The 17,731-nt window shown below is 38.1% G+C and overlaps 1 protein-coding gene and 1 long non-coding RNA gene across 2 annotated transcripts in view; one reads left to right on the top strand and one right to left on the bottom strand.

Annotated features, from left to right (window-relative positions):
• Positions 1-11,682, bottom strand: part of LOC126161799 (uncharacterized) — a 64,815-nt gene extending 53,133 nt beyond the window's left edge. Inside the window, exons 1-2 of the long non-coding RNA XR_007534959.1 lie at positions 11,554-11,682; positions 4,491-4,667 (exon numbers count right to left, since the gene is read on the bottom strand). This is a non-coding gene — a long non-coding RNA (uncharacterized LOC126161799). The remainder of the gene's footprint in view (positions 1-4,490; positions 4,668-11,553) is intronic.
• The window catches only part of LOC126161798 (fat-like cadherin-related tumor suppressor homolog), a 367,143-nt gene extending 352,749 nt beyond the window's left edge, over positions 1-14,394 (top strand). The window contains exons 16-19 of the mRNA XM_049917888.1: positions 570-730; positions 4,549-4,682; positions 11,585-11,757; positions 12,944-14,394. Of these exons, the coding sequence (XP_049773845.1) occupies positions 570-730; positions 4,549-4,682; positions 11,585-11,757; positions 12,944-13,027 (552 nt within the window). The 3' untranslated portion in view covers positions 13,028-14,394. The remainder of the gene's footprint in view (positions 1-569; positions 731-4,548; positions 4,683-11,584; positions 11,758-12,943) is intronic.
• Positions 14,395-17,731: the final 3,337 nt, after the last annotated feature.

The following is a 17,731-nucleotide window of genomic DNA, read 5'->3' as shown; positions in this document are numbered from 1 at the left end:
ATATAGAGTGAGTTTCAGCATTTCTAAATATACCTGCCCAGTCACAAATTTGGAGTCGAAGTCCTAAGTAGTCAAGAGGTCTCAGAGAGACAATTATCACACATTTGGTGCTAAAGTGCAATGTCCAACTAAACACCCCAAATTTCACCCAAAAAACTCCCTTCATCATCCTGATCATGTTGTCGTGTGAATTTATTGAGAGAGAGAGAGAGAGAGAGAGAGAGAGAGAGAGAGAGAGAGAGAGAGAGATATGCATTTATGTAGACAAGGCATGCTGTCTTATGGAATCAAAGTGACTGTCCTGTAGGCAAAATGGGTTTATTGTCGACTTTCTGCATCAGTGCACATAAAACCATTTGGTATGACCTGAGACTGGAAACTTACAATAAAATAAATTCCTATTTATCTGTGTATTTTCAATTCCCTTTTGCTGTGATGCATGCATCAGCTTATGGCATGTATGTTATAACAACTAAACTTTTTATAACCATAGGAATTATCAAATGAGAGTTATAGTGGCATCAGTAAAATACCAGAAGAGTTGCTTAACCAGAAATTTTATGTTGCAGGCATCAGTTCCTGTTACAGTGTTCTTTCCTGAAGCCCTTGTGAGAGCACAAGGTGCATGGTCTCCTGGAGGAACAGGCTTCCTCCTCATGGCCATATTTGGAACACTCCTTGCACTTCTGGCCTTAATTATATTTGCTTTAGTTTTGTACATTTATAAACAGTAAGTAAAATTATGCATTTATTACGAAACATTTTCATGTATCCTACTAAAATAATAAATACTAACAAAGAGATAGAGGGGCTGGCCAGTACTTACCTCAGCTCAGTACAGCCGATAGATACACATAAAACAGAACCGAAAATTTACATTCCTAGCTTTCAGAACAAATGTTCCTTCATCAGGGAGGAGAGAGGGGAAAGAAAGGGAAGAAGGGAAAGGAGATTCAGTTACTCACAACCCAGGCTATGAAGCAACAGGGAAAGGAAAATAGGGAGGGTAGCAAGGATGGAGGCATGGTTGTCAGAGGGAAGCCAAAGATATTCTACTGTAAATACTGTGCCAGCTTCAAACCAAAGAGGATGCATACATGCATGCATGCATGCATGCATGCATTCTGTATGCATCCTCTTTGGTTTGATGATGGCACAGTATTTACAGTAGAATATCTTTGGCTTCCCTCTGACAACCATGCCTCCATCCTTGCTACCCTCCCTATTTTCCTTTCCCTGTTGCTTCATAGCCTGGGTTGTGAGTAACTGAATCTCCTTTCCCTTCTTCCCTTTCTTTCCCCTCTCTCCTCCCTGATGAAGGAACATTTGTTCCGAAAGCTAGGAATGTAAATTTTCGGTTCTGTTTTATGTGTATCTATCGGCTGTACTGAGCTGAGGTAAGTACTGGCCAGCCCCTCTCTCTCTTTGTTAGTATTTGTTTCACATCTTTATATGAGATTTTCCATTTATCATTTAGATCTACTAAAATAATAGTTAATCAAATAAATGCACCCTCCAAGGCCCTGTTCCGGTGGATATATATCTCTTATCACTGTGCGAGTATGCAATATCACTGTGCGAGTATGCAAACAGACTGTGTATCTTATGGTGAAACTGAAACTGTTACATTTATTAGACTGCAAATCAATACTACAGCTGGGGAAATTTGCCCACAGTGCTCCAAAAGCTGGACATACTTTGGAGATGAAATATGCAGGCACTAAACTCTTTGACAAGCTGCCAGTTGAAATAACCTATTAATGGAAATAAAATGCCTGGGAGATAACAGAAATGTTTTCAAATTTAGACTGTTTTTCTCTTAACTGCTTCAATACCATAGAGAAATTCTGAAATAGAAATAATTCGTCATTTTTACAGAAAGAAACAGTCTGATTTGTATGACTACATGCTGGCTATTTACAGGTTTTTCTGTAAAAATAACTAATTATTTATGTTCCAGAATTTCTCTACTGTGTTGAAGGAGTTAAGGAGAAACATCTTTAATCTACATTTGAAAACACTTATGTTCTCTCTTAAATTATATTTCCATTAGCAGATTGTCAAAGAATTTTATACCTACATGTTTCACCCCTTTCTATTCCAAAATTAGATTAATTAGAGTAATGCAAATTATTTCTCCTTCTAGTGTTGTATTAGTGAATATACCTGTTACTCAAAAACTAAGGTGTATTGTTGATAACCAATATTATATGTGTATAAATGTGCTGTGGTTAATATTCGCACCTGCTTAAGAATGTTCCTGCAACATATCTGCGTGTGAACCTCAGACAAATTTACAATTAGACCTGTTTTCTTTTTGTGTTGAATATTTTTTGCCTAAGTGAGCAATATCCCAGAATATTATCCCATAATACATCAGTGACTGATAATATGCAAAATATGTTAACTTACTGACTCATATATTCCCAAATTTGGCAGTTGCTCTTAAGGCGAATGTAGCAGAATAAATGTTTTAGCAATCTACTGTTTGGTCTTTTCAAATAAAAAGATGCTGCGCCACAGACAAGCACAACAAAAAGACCGCTATACATTTAAGCTTTCAGCTTTAGGAGGAGGCCTTTATGGCCAAAAGCTTAAATGTTTAGGAGTCTTTTCATTGTTCCTGTCTGTGACTCAGCATCTCCTCTATTTGATAACTAGCAAATAATATTGTCATTATTGTATCCTGGATTTTCCGTTGTTTGATATGATCTATCCATTTGTTTTCACGAATATGCACAAGCAATGCCTTTGAATTATGTACCCTGTTTATTTTTTCTTGTTGGTATGCTAGGTTAATAGGAGGTGGAATATTTTTCACACTATAAATCTGGATGAGCTGTGTTTTTCAAAGATTAAAGTTACCCCACTTTTGCAAAACCAGTCAGTAATTTTCACAAAAATATTATGTAATGCTCTCTCTCTCTCTCTCTCTGTTGATGGCTCTTTCCTCAGCTCCACAGCAGTGCTTTTATCATCTCCAAACAGGACTAATTCTGCTTTGTGATTCAAATTAAATGGTATATCTTTAACATAAAGCAAGAACTTCAGTAGGCACTGATTCAATCCTGTGGGGACTCCCATTGTAATTCCTCCCCATACAGATGTCGCAGCATCCCTCATCGTATTACTTGAACCACCCCGGGTAGCCTTCTGCATTCCACTTGTTAAATAAGAACTAAACAAGCCATGTGCTGAACTACATATTCTGAAAAAAACTTAACTTCTTTAACAAAATATTACAACTGACACAATCAGATTCCATAAGCTCCTGAAGTCATAAATGAACTAGATTTTGAAAAGAATAGATTGCTACTCGCCATATAAAAGAGACGTTGATTCACAAACAGGCACAATGAAAGGAACTGTTTACAAAATGTCTATGAAAGGAAGAACTGAGCAACCTAAAGCATAATGGAAGACACAGGTTTGAATTATAGAGAAGGAAAAAATTTTTCGGTAATGGATGATAATCCTATACCATTGTTATCTCATAATCATTAATTTCTGTAACTGCAATCATCAGTTAGATTTTTTTCCAGAATGAATATTTACTCTGCAGCAAAGAGAGTGCCGATTTTAAATTTCCTGCAGATATTTATTGGATTTATTTTACAACCAGGGTTGCCATACATTCTGGAAGTCAGAGGATTTCATGCACATCATGAAAATGTTGAGGAAATTTTTTAAAAAAGCTAGAAAACTTCATTTTTACTCAACAGATGAAATGGTTTGTTTATGGAGACACCATGAATCATTGTTGGCTGAGCTTATTTTGAAACTTTAATATTATGTTACACTGTGTACTCCTTCTGTGCTTCCTGCCTGATCTGATCTGAGCTGACCTGACACATTCTCACCTGGAAATCTCATAAAACCTATATGAGAAAAGAAGTAAAATTTTGCTGTTAATTCAGAATTCCAGTTAATTCAATGAACACAGAAATCCTTTAACTAAAAATCGCCTTTATTTACACAACTTTCCCTTCTAATCATAAATCTTGTAAAGGAGACAATAACATGCTGTTCATTCAAAATTAGGCTTAATTACAAGTTGAGAAAGGTCTGCAAATTTTTTCATCAACTTAACTGCTTGCTTACCATTCAGATTCCAGAATTTCCCATGGGAAAATACTAAAACTGTGTCTGGAAATTAGAAAATTGTCAGAGAATTTTATGTGGGGCAACTTGTAACAACCCTGATAACGTGAAGGTTGCTACAAAGAATAAATGTTTTTTATGTGCATCATGTATCTAACATTAGTCTCTTACATGTTTCTACAATGTAGTTCACAGAGACTCATATATTCACATTGTGAGTATATCTACCCACTTCTCAACTTTGTATCCAGCATAAATAAATTCACTGTACTGCTTAGGTACATTATTAAATATTAAATCTTCACTATTATTCAGAGCTCTACAAATCAGTTATTTGATCGAAATTTGTAATTTAGTGTTAGCTTATATATATAGCACATGCAACATACCTCTGGTTCAGTTTGAGTCAGTAATAAAAATGGGATATTTTATCTCATCCACAAACAGTAAACGTCGGAAAGCTGCTACAAAGGCTGCTGGGTACGCAGCCAGTGAAATACAGCATAAGAAGTTGCCACCTGGATCAGCAGATAAGGTGGAAAATCCTGTTTTTGGTGACTCTGAAACTGCGACAGTGAGAGGTAAGATAAGAAATATTGTAGACAATAACTAAAAGCAGTAATGACAAAAAATTAATATTACTGCTGACAATGTCTCCATTCATATTTCAAACATACTGACCCTCATTTGCCTGTCCAACCCAATCTTTGGAATACCAATCATAGACTTGCTACTGAATGAAGTAATACAGTACTTAAACTAGGAACTCTTATTCAGGAGGAGCAGGAATGATGGTTAAGAATTGATTGTACTTGGAGATTTCAGTGTCTATTTCATCTTTACTCGAGCGCTTCGCTCGAGCCTCTGCATCGGAGAATTACCCCCCAACCTTTCGCACTCTCAAACAGCGGCTGAAACGGAACATCCTCTCATTCGCTACATGCTGCAGTGAATCCTATGACGCCCCATTTACAGAGTGGGGGCTCCTCAGTGCCCTTGCACATTGCCTCAACACAGCTCCTGGGCCTGATCACATCCACAGCCCAATGATTGAACATCTCTCATCTGAGTACAAGCGACATCTTCTCATCATCTTCAACTGGCTCTGGTGCGATGGCGTCTGTCCATTGCAATGGCAGGAGAGCACCACCATCATTCCGGTGCTCAAACTTGGCAAAAACCTGCTTGATGTGGATAGCTATTGGCCCATCAGCCTCACCAACGTTCTTTGTAAGCTGCTGCAATATATGGTATGTCGGCGGTTGTTTGGGTCGTGGAGTCACATGGCTTGCTGGCTCCATGTCAGGGCAGCTTTCGCCAGGGTCGCTCTGCCACTGATAATCTTATTTCCATTGAGTCTGCCATCTGTACAGCCTTTTCCAGACAGTAACACGTATTGCCATATTTTTTTACTTACTTAAAGCATATGACACGACTTGGCGACATCATATCCTTGCCACATTGTATGAGTGGGGTCTTCGGGGACCACTCCTGATTTTTATCCAAAACTTCCTGTCTCTCCGTACTTTCCATGTCCAAGTTGGTGACTCCCATAGTTCCATCCGTATCCAGGAGAATGGAGTCCCGCAGGGCTCTGTGTTGAGTGTCTCTCTCTTTTTAGTGGCCATTAAGTCTAGCAGCCGCTGTTGGGCCCTCCGTCTCGCCTTCTCTGTATGCAAACGACTTCTGCATTTCATACTGCTGCTCCAGTACTGTTGTTGCTGAGTGGCGCCTCCATGGAGCCATCCACAAGGCGCAGTCATGGCCTCTAGCCCACGGCTTCCCGTTTCCAGCCGCGAAGTTGTGTGTCGTGCACTTCTATTGGCGTTGTATTGTTCATCTGGAACCCACACTTTACCTTAATGACAATCCACTCACTATTGTGGAGACATATCATTTCCTAGGACTGGTTTTCAATGCTCGATTGACTTGGCTCCCTCATCTTTGTCAGCTTAAGCAGAAGTGCTGGCAGCACCTCAATGCCCTCCGTTGCCTGAGCAACACCAATTGGGGTGCAGATTGCTGTACGCTGCTGCAGGTCTACAGAGCCTTTGTCCAATCCCGAATTGTCTATGGGAGTGTAGTTACATGTGCAACTGCTCGCCAGTTACGCAGCACACATTCATAGTTCCCCTGAGCATCTGAATTGCTGTCTCCTTTTCCCACTCGTGGCAGTCCATCTCCCGCATCGGTGGCCCAGATCGGGGCTAACGATTGCGGTTCGCATGCTGTCCCTTCTCTCCAAACTGGAGTCCTTCCCTTTACCACTGCTACTTGTGGTCCGTTCAAATACGCCTCCATGGTGTACGCCTCAGCCGCAGCTTGATTTGGACCTTTTGCATGGCCGTACGTACTCCGTTAACCCCACTACCCTCTGCTGTCACTTCCTCTCGATTCTTGACGTTTTCTGGAGGTCTGAAGCAGTTTACAGTGATGGCTCAATGGCTGATGGTCACATAGGCTTTGCATATGTTCATGGAGGACATATTGAGCAGCACTCCTTGCCAGTTGGCTGCAGTGTTTTCACTCCAGAGCTGGTGGCCATCTCTTGTGCTCTTGAGTAAATCTGCTCATGCCCTGGCGAGTCATTTCTCCTGTGTACTGACTCATTGAGCAGCCTACAAGCTATTGACTACTGCTACCTTTGCCACCCTCTGGTAGCATCTGCCCTGGAAGAGTCCCACTATTCCGTGGTGTTTCTGTAGACCCCAGGACACATCGGGATCCCTGGCAATGAACTTGCCAACAGGCTTGCCAAACAGGCGACGCGGAAACCGCTTCTGGAGGTAGGCATCTCCTAAGCTGACCTGTCTTACACCATAGGGTTTTCCATCTTTGGAAGACAGAATGGCATAACAGCATGCACAACAAACTGTGTGTCATTAAGGAGACTATGAATGTGTGGAAGTCTTCCATGCAGGCCTCTCTCAGGGAATCAGTTGTCCTCTGACAGCTCCGCATTGGTCATACATGGCTAACAAATGTTTACCTACTCCGTTGCGAAGACCCACCTGTGTCACTGTGGCTCCCAAATGACAGTCGTCCACCTCTTGCTGGACTGCCCACTTTAAGCCGCTCTGTGACAGACTTTTAACTTTCCTAGCACCCTGCCTTCCACGTTGGGAAAAAATGCCTCCACAGCAGTGTTAGTTTTACGTTTTAGCAGATGTCCTTTGTCTCTCTGTGTCCTCCACCCAAGTGCTTTTAGGTTATAGGTTTTAATGTGTTTGCAGAGTGGCTGGCTTTCCTTTTTTATTCTTGTGGTTGGCCAGCAACTGTAACCTGCTTTCATGTTTTACTTTCTTCTGTTTCTAGCATCTCTGTGTTGTTTTCTTGTCCTCTTTTGTTCATTTTAGTGATTGTTGCCTTCCCTTTGTTCTTGTGGCTTTTTCTTTCTTTCCGTTTTGTGTTATATATTTCATCCATTTTATTCTCACACTTGTGGCATTGTTTTATTGGGAACAAGGGACCAATGACCTTGTAGTTTGGTCCCCTTCACCTTTAAGCAAACCAACCAATTAACCAACCATGCAGTATGGACAGAAAATTGTAGATTCCAAATAGAAACCAAAAGCAGTTTGGAGCATTATTAGTAGTGTAAAACACAGGAATGAAAACATGAACATCGAAACTAGAGCGAGTACAGTACCTTAGGTAGTCATCGCAGGCCTCACCATCCAATACTAGTTTTGCCATATCATCTGTTAGAGAGATGCAAAATTAATCTTCTTCTGCATTCATATTCTGCAAGCTGCCATACGGTGTGTGCCAGAGGCTACCTTGTTCCACTGTTAGTTATAACTTCCCTGTTCCATTCGCAAATGAAGTGAGGTAAAAACTACTGTTTATATTCTTCTGTGTGAACCCTGATTTCTCTTATCTGTCGTGTTGGCAGCAGTAAAATTGTTCTGCCGTCAGCTGCAAATGCTGATTATCTATATTTTTGCAATAGTGTTTCATGAAAAGAATGTTTTCTTCTCACGAGGGATTCCCATGAGCATTTCATAATACTTGTGTGTTGATAACAAATCTAGCAGCATACCTTGCTTCCTTTAATCTATCCCAGTGGGTATCTCAAACACTTGAGCAGTACTCAAGAATGGGGCGAACTAGGGTGCCATAGACGATTCCCTTTGTAAATGAGTTACACTTTTGTAGAATCATCCCAATAAACCAAAGTTGACCATTTGCATTTCCTACTACCTATCTTACATGCTCATTCCATTTCATATCACTTGGCAATGCTATGCTGCTTAATTGACATGATGGATTCAAGTACACCACCACAGATACAGTATTCAAACACTACAGGATTGTTTTGCTTTTTATCATATGGACAGGGTGCTTCAACTAGCTCTGGATTTTGACGTCTAATGCACCAGTTGAACAAAATTTGGCAAAATACCCCTTAGGAAGATATCCAACAACACTAGCAATCAATGTCAAACCAAATATGTGCTTGCATAAGATCTAAAGGTAGACCAACACATAATTGACTTGCTTAATTTGTGAATCTTTTTCTCTTGAGTAAGTTAACAATTTTTCCGAAGTGTAGTGATTTGTCTGTCTGCACATGTACATCACATCTACCATTTTCTGTGCCATTCAGATAATTCCTTATCTCTCTCTCTCTCTCTCTCTCTCTCTCTCTCTCTCTCTCTCTCTTATTTAACCTATATACTCAATATTCCAGTGACATTAAAGGACAGTTGAGAGGGAGAGGGGTTATGAAGAGTGGCCAATAAGAGATGGAGAGAAGTGGGGGAAGAGGAGGGGATGCAGTAGGAAGTTGTAAAAGGAAGAGGGAGAGTAGTAGTTGGACAGACAAGATCAGAGGGTTAGATGTGTGCAACATAGATCTGAAGGCCAGTGTACATGAAACGTTGCTCAGATTCCACAGTTGCGCAAGCAACAGTTGGTCACGTCATTTTATTGATGCAGCATCTCGTCAGTGTCTCTGGCACTCATAGTGGACAAGTTGTGTAAGCATTAGTTGATAATAAGATAAACATTATGCCTCTCTCACTTGTTCGCCATTTTTTGGCTACATCGTGTTCCTAATCCATTACGCGTGGAAAAATTTCTATACATATTTCTTGCATTCACAGCACTAGATTTCACCTGGTAACCAAAACTGGAACTAATGTTTTCCCAGCATAAATTGATTCTGTGTTAACACAGGCCATGTGTTGCTGCCATATAATTATTACACCCACACTAGACCTTTGTGTGTAGCTGCACTTTGATTATAATCACCCAGTACCATCCAGGCTTGTTGCTGATTTGTGTACTTAAATGGTAGTTTACAAATGATTTTAAAGCATTTTTCATACTGAGCCATCAACAATATTGAGAGACTATTTTCCAAGGAAGTACCATCATCATTCATAGAATTGGGCATGTCTTTTAAACATTTGAGCTGACATATAGATGCAGTAAAATTTTCTATTTTCCTCTTGCTTAAAATTTCTAGAGCCATTACTTTTCTACTGTGAGGAATCAATACAGACACAGCTTGGCATATCCATTGCATTAAAAGTTTCTCCAGCTCAGCATACTTCCTAAATTTCACTTTCTAGGGCTTCATAAAAAGAGAGGAGCAGAGCATCTTATGTGTTAAAGGATCACTTTAAGTGGGAGATATTTTATAGAAACTCTTATCAACTTTTTGTGGGACCATCCAAGAAATGTATTACTTGGGGAAAATGTTTTAAACAGGATTGTCTTAACAGTGTTTTACCGCACATTCTAAAAGCATTTGTGATTAATAAAAAGTGAGCTAGGAATGAACTTAGAGATTCACAATGAAAGTAATTTCCATTACAATATGTGCCCTGTATAAGCTTCAAAGTGCAGTTTTATATTCTGCTGCAAAAGTGTCTAACAGGTTACTTGTATATGTCAAGAGCAAACAGGAAACCCCCAAACACTTAAAAATAAAAGTAAAAGGATACCTCATTATTTATTCCTTTTGCAATTTATCTGAAGATTTGGATGTAAAATATAAATAACTCTAGATTGATTTAAACAGATCTTGACTTTGACAGGATGTAGATGGCCTATTGTGTATGTGAGAAGTTACATAAATGCTTTGTTTTGGGTGTTGTATGGAAGCAGCAGCAGCTGAGTGCTGTAAAATGAGGAGGAGAGGCTTTTTTCAAAAGTAGCTGTTTTTGTCCTTATGTACATTAAGTAATCTGGGAGTAATTCCCACTATTATCTTTCGGTTTTCACTAGTCACAATTAATTATTAGTGTACTCACAGAAGTAACTATCAGTGACTGCTACTGCATGTCAATTCATAACTTGATTTCTTCCTCAACCGTGGATGCTCCTTTCCTTTGTGGTATTTACTGAATACAATGTGAATGAATGAATGAATCACTCAGTCAAATCCCCATTCAGCTTCCTCCTGCATTCCCTCCTCTATTCCCCCTTCCCCCTCTCTCTATCTCCTACTGCCCCCCCTCCCCCCCCCTCTCTCTCTCTCTCTCTCTCTCTCTCTCTCTCTCTCTCCCTCCCTCCCCCCCTCTCCCTCTCCCCCTCTCTCTCTCACATGTCCCAGGAGATTAAAGGACACAGTTGAGATTGGGGGAGGGGGGGGGGGGGGAGAGAGAGAGAGAGAGAGAGAGATGGTTTTCGTTTGTTCCCTTGAATCAACGCCAGTGTAGATGAATGGTCATTAGTAGGCCTATGGCATACAGATACAACCTGAGTAATGCACTTCTTATAGTTTATCAGTATTTATACAGGAATATTTTCTTTTTGTAATTTTTTACTGTTTGTGTCTTCGTTGATCCATGGTTTGTAGGAACTTTTTTTACTTCTTCAACACTGTATCACACCATTTGTGTTTCCCATTATCTACCAATAGATTGATCAATATATTTAAAAATGTTGGTATGTTGGCTCTCTAGGTCTGAAGCTGTAAGTGCTGGAAGACTGGACCATCAGTACTTTCATTGGTAACTGCTAAATGTGGAATTGAACTGTACTGTGTGTTGCATCACTACGGTAACCATTAGTGAATAGTGTGTTTCAGTTCATTGTAAGCTGTTTGTGCAACAATAATATATTTGCTGTCCATTGTGACACTTCCTTACACTCATTATGATAGCATGCTCACTAGCGACTGTGAGGACAGATTTTCATTACAAAATGCCAAGTTCAACTATAGTGACTGGACTGTGTGAATGTGATATCCTGTGTCCTGTGTAGGGGATTTACCAAATTCCCCTGTTGCCTAGACCCATCTCTAAATTAAAAAAAAGTGCACATTGCAGGTGATTTTGACAAAAGATTCCATTATGTACTAAAAACAAAAAAAGCTGCGAGTACTTTTGCTTGTAGTAATATTAATGTGCCTCTTGCTTCAAAATTTAAATGAATTTCATTTTTTATTGTACTTAACACGATACATAAAATATTATAGCACAAACATGTCTTACTCACTTCTAACTAATGGAGATATTTGTTTGTGCAGTTGGTGGTCGATCTGCAACAAGTAAAGTAGCTCCAGCACCACCTACAGTTCCTTCACCACCAGTGCCTCCATCTGACTCAGCTAGAGGTATTGGGTGGCCAGCTGGATCCATTCCCAGGCGTGTCAAGAAATTAAGTTGGGATGATGAAGCAGCAGCACCTCAAATCCCCAAGGTGGGTGACTGACAAGGAAACAAATTTAAGTACTGAGACAGTGAAATGTACATACTTCCAAATGTATTGAAGGTTCTGTGGATACTTTTAAAACAGCTACCAACTGTCTTACAGTTGGCTTCTGGCAAGGTCTGTGAGTAAAAGGAGAATAATAGATCAAAAGACAAAAAGTACTAGAATGTTCTCTGTAGGTCACTTTCACAAGAGGTTCAGGAGCTGTAAATTAAAGAAAGTGGTGCATCCAATTGACAGGGTGTGTGTTGGAAATAAAACATCTTTCTAAAGGAGGGGGGGGGGGCAGGGGGTGGTGGCAGCCAACACAACATGTGAAGTCCCAAAAGGATCGGTCATGGATGATTCTCTTATTTTTCCCTACACACACGATACTCCAGTGACATTAAAGGACAGTTGAAAAGCTGTAATTTTTGCTGATGACACTAGCATTCTAATCAGAAGTACTGATTTCTGACATTATGTGCTTGTTCTTTGATCTTTTTATAATCTTTTTTAATAATTTCAATTAGTTTTTGTAGTGTGTAACTACTGCAAGACCCCTAATTATTCTTGCTAAAAGATACATTTCCATTCACAAGATACTTTAATCCCTCTAGTGATCCATTGATTTTTACATGGCTGTTTAGTGTCCTTTATGATTAGCTTATGTGGAAAACTATTTTAAAATAATTATATGAATTTATCTTAGAATAGACTAAACTTTGTTAGCATTTGGTTGATTGTAAATTACATTCCATGTCATCTCCTGTAAACTATTCGTAAAAACATTTTCCTGAAATTATTAATTATTCTAACTGATTTAAACTGAGGTACTATGTTATTTAACCTAAATAACTGTGCATTATGATCAGGTAGAACATTTGTTGCTGGGTAAACACTTATTTTCTTACTTTGAACTTCATCAAAGAAAACATTATCAATTAGGGTCCTACTGTCTTTATCCACCCCATTGGAAAGTTAATTACTGAAACCAAATTGTAGGGTACAATAATTATACTTCAAGGAGAAAACAGTTTAAAAATTACTAAGATACGTGATGTTGTTGCATGTAGTTGTGACTGTAGCTTAGCTGGTAATTCCAAAGAAATTAAACATAATTTTTAACCTTCATATCAGTTATTATTCATTATATCTAGCTGTTACTTGCAATGACAGACATGTTCTTTTGCAGACGGAGCTTGACCCGGATGTAAGTGTAACCCCCATTACAGGAGAGCAGGATTCAGAACAAGCTAACCTCACAGTCTATTTTTAGAAACCAATGATGAGAAACTGGTAATTTATATATGACAATTGTTAAGTTTATTCTGAGTCTATAACCATAATATGTACTTTGAGCTATGAAATGCTCCTAAGACTGAAATATAGAGATAAAAATGAAGTTGTATCCCAGGCACTTGGAGTACTGACCTTGGAATAAAATTCTACAACCTCTTGGTGGTTCTAGTAATGTAAGAAATCTGAATGCTTCATCCAAAATTATATCAGGTCCTCTATAAACTGTATGGATTTGCTGTTTGGGGTGATATTTATAGAGGCATTAGATCATTAAATGATCTGAAAAGGAAAAGTGTTTAATTATTTTCTTAATGTATTTGTCTGTTAGTAATTATTGTATGACAAAACTTGTATTTCACCTGTATGGAACTGTGAAATACTGCAGACTGCATATCCTATAGGGCCTTACTGTAATTTAATTTACAAGATGTCTCTTGGAAACCTTGAAAAGAATGTAAGTTGAATGCCTTCAGTTCCTTAATTAGTGGACAATGAATATGCATAGAGACACAGGTCATAAAATTATTAATTTCAGTAAAATGAATAACACTGTATACGTTTTGTAATGATATTTCACTATATGAAGCTCAGTTTGCTGTAACAACGAAAACTTTAACAAAGAAATCATAGTCTGTGATACATATGCAGATTGTACATTATGTATTGTTCAGAAATGAGAAAGAATATTAATATGCTTACAAAGCCACAACCTTATATGGAATTCAATTCATGTGTTGTTTCTAATTTGTTTTGTGATATATGTCACTGTACAGTTTCCTACACCATGAATTAATTAATGTCTGTGTAGAGTTTGACAGTATCAAAGTCAAATGGCATTTCTTGTGATAAAAAAATTGATATAATGAGTTTTGTAAAGATAAACCAAAGACATGGAAAGCTGTTTGTTCCACAAATTAAACTTTTACTTGAGTAAATTACCATTTCTACCTCAACTGTTAAGCAGATTGTTAAATTTTTTAATTTTTTGTTGTTTAAAATTGTTTAACAAATAATCTTTTTACGTTGGAAAATGTATTTGGCTTCACTCTTGTCATACATTCGATTACCGTAAACATTTAGAGATATTGTCTAAAACGTGTGTGTGTGTGTGTGTGTGTGTGTGTGTGTGTGTGTGTGTGATATCATTACTGTGGACCATAAATAACTACAAATATCATGAGACTATTAATATTATTGCAGAGCCACAGGTCAGTAATTTGCAGAAAGTACATATGATGCAAAACTACTGTGGTATTGGATGTACATAACCACCTCTTATCTTCAAATAACTGTAAATTATACATGTAAAAATTGTACCATAACTTACTTGAAAGATGAAATATATTTTGCTCTAACTTATTTGTGTCATTATTTACCAAAGTTAACTAACCTGATGCTAATACTGTGAGGTAAATATTTTAACAGCCATGTACTTTGATACCAATGTCAAATTAAGATTCCTTACTTAGTGTTGACCACATGCAGTGGAATAAGCTTTGTCGGTGTTTGTGTGTTACATTGGCAAATCAAACTATTAAAAATTAATATTCAGACTACACGTACAAATTACTATCTTACATTACTTTTACTTGTTATACAGCACTAAATAATTTAGGTAGTGATAAACATTGTGCCAGTGGAACAGGAGAAACGGAAATGAAAGCCAGTGAAAACGGCACTAAGAACCCATCATGTAAACAGCACAGTGTGCTTTTCTTAATGGACAACTACAGCAGAAGCTTGGCGGGAGTTAAGAAATTTCAGAATACAACCGTTACAATGTTACCTATTAGGTATGACCTGATATGCAAGAGTTGTATCACCAGTGAGATGTGAAACATTCAAATGAAACAAATGTACTTAGTTTCAAAAATGTCAAATAGTAGAGGAAGGTAAACTGGAAAGACACATACCAAACACGCAATACACTCAAGTTTTGAAGGAAAAACTGCTTTGTGTGACAAGATAAGCAAAATTATCATAAAAAAACTAGATTTAACTCTTTCCGCTCCAACAGTGAGTGGCATTACGAATTTTGCTTTCCACTCCAACGTTGAGCCTCATAGCTTTCACATGCTTTATTCTCAAATCTGACTGTATTAGGTATAGAGGGTTCATAGCACTGCCATCTAGGGAAGTCTATGTTAACTCAGATTCAAAATGTAGCAGTTGTGTTGAAAGAGAGGTTGTAATTATTATGTTAAAGTTAGTAGGCGCGAAATGGCTTGTTCTTCATGCATGGTCCTTTCTGAGGAAGAAACTGTAGAGAAGTATCTAAGTGAGAACTTAGGTACTAGTAACTTTTGAGAAGTACCTAGGTGAAAATGAGAATGGCATGATTTTGATGATGACAGTTATTCATTTGTAAACAATTGAGTGAAATGGTGATGGAAACAGTCCACCGTGAAGGGTTAAAAAAAAAGACACAGTGAAAAATTTAATATTATAATACTTATATAAATATATTTGAATGAAAGTGTATGTTCTGTATTAATGTATACCCTAATTGTTAGTCAGTGGCCTCATTGTTTCCAAAAAAAGTCTCGTGCAGTTCTCTGTGGAGCACACACTGCCCAGACAACAGGGATTTAAATAAGAATATGAGGAGGTGCCCAGTATCTGCATTGTGGAGACCAAAGGCTTAAACAAAATTCTCCATAACAAAGACAGTAGGGATACTTTTTTTTGGAATAAATCATAGTAAATTAACCCATACAAGTGGTATTGAGAATCGAATAAATGAAGTTAATTACTTGTACCAAAAATGATATACAATTACATTGGACATATGCCTTACTGAAACTAAACCAATTTTAATCATCATGAGGGAACTGGATTACATGCAAGATCAAACATATGGATACAAGCTAAATAACTACACTGTTGTAAACTTGTTCTGTAGAAAGACACACATGTGGAAGGACAGGCATTTATTGCAGAAATAAAACAGTATGTGAAAAAGTAGAATGTATCGATGACCTGAGTACCGAAATGGTACTTGGGTCGTGCCAAGAAATTACAAACTAGGAAAAAACAGCTTGGTTGTAACAGCACAGTATACATCATCTGGAAGCAGCATTGAACATTTTTTTGTTTAGAGGACTTTGTGGAGAAAACATGAGGGTACAAGAGATTTATTTGTTGGACACATCAACTTAGATTAATTAAATAATAGCATGAATAATTAATGTAATGTTGACTTATTACAGTCTTATAATTACAACCATATAAACTCTGCATGTGCAAGAATTATTGTAGATACAGCTGCTGCTGCTGCTGCTGCTGCTGCTGTTGTTGTTGTTGTTGTCTTCAGTCCAAAGACTGGTTTGATGCAACTCTCTGTGCTACTCTAACATCCTATGCGTGCCTTTACATCTCTGAGTAATAACTGTGACCTACATCCATTTTAAACACCTTACTGTTTTCATCTTGTAGTCCCCCTTGATTATCCCCCCCCCCCCCCCCCCCCCATGCACATCTTTCCAGTCCTAAATTGAAGATTCCTTGATGCCTCATCATGTGTCTTATCAACCAGTCCCTTGTTTTAGTCAAGTTATGCCACAAATTCCTTTTCTCCCCAATTCTCTTCAGTACCTCCCTATTAGTTACATGATCTACCCATCTAATCTTCAGCTTCTTCACTAGCAACACATTTCAAAAGTTCCTATTCTCTTCTTTCTTGAACTGCATATCATCCATGTTTCACTCCCATACAAGGCTACAGTCCAATACCTTCAGAAAAGACTATCAAACACCCAAATTATTCTTCAGAAACCCTTTTCTTGCCATTGTCAGTCTGCATTTTATATCCTCTCTACTTTGGCCATCATCAGTTATTTTGCTGCCCAAATAGCAAAACTTACTGTATTGTCTCAAAACATAATCGAATTCCCACAGCCTAGCCCAGTTTAATTAGTTTCCATTCTATTACTCACGTTTAACTTTTGTTATAGTTCATCTTACATATTCATAGTCCATTCAATTCAACTGCACTTCCAAATGCTTTGCTGTCTCTGGCAGAATTACAGTGTCATTGGCAAAAACAAAGGACTTTTTTTTTTTCTTCTCCCTGAACTTTAATTCCTTCTCCAAATTGTCGTTTGGCTTCTTTTACTGTTCGCTCAATGTACAAATTGAATAACATTGGGGATAAGCTAAAATCATGTCGCTTTCCCTTTTCAACCACTGCTCCACTTTTTTTGCCCTTCAACTCTTATAACTGCCATCTAGTTTCTGTCCAAGTAAATAGCCTTTTGCTTCCCATATTTTATTGCTACTACCTTCAGAATTCCAGTCAACATTGTCAAAAGCTTTCTCTAAATCTGTAAAAGATATAAATGTAGGTTTGACTTCCTGTAAACTATCTTATAAGATAAGTTGTATGGTCAATATTGCCTCACATACTCCTACATTTCTCCAGAATCCAAACTGCTCTTCCATGAGGTCAGCTTCTACCAGTTTTCCCATTCACCTGTAAATAATTCATGTCAGTATTTTGCATCCATAACGTTAAACTGATAGTTAAGTGAACAGCTGCTTTCTTTGGAATTGACCTTACTACATTCTTCTTGGAAGTCTGAGGTTATTTCCCCTCACACATCAGGTGGCATAGCTTTCTTATGGCTCTCCCAAGGATATCAGCAATTCTGAGGGAATGTTGTGTACACCTGGGGCTTGTAAC

Source organism: Schistocerca cancellata, chromosome 2 (assembly GCF_023864275.1).
Source record: "Schistocerca cancellata isolate TAMUIC-IGC-003103 chromosome 2, iqSchCanc2.1, whole genome shotgun sequence".
In the NCBI taxonomy this organism is placed as follows: Eukaryota; Metazoa; Arthropoda; class Insecta; order Orthoptera; family Acrididae; genus Schistocerca; species Schistocerca cancellata.
This window is presented reverse-complemented; position numbering and strand designations above follow the sequence as displayed.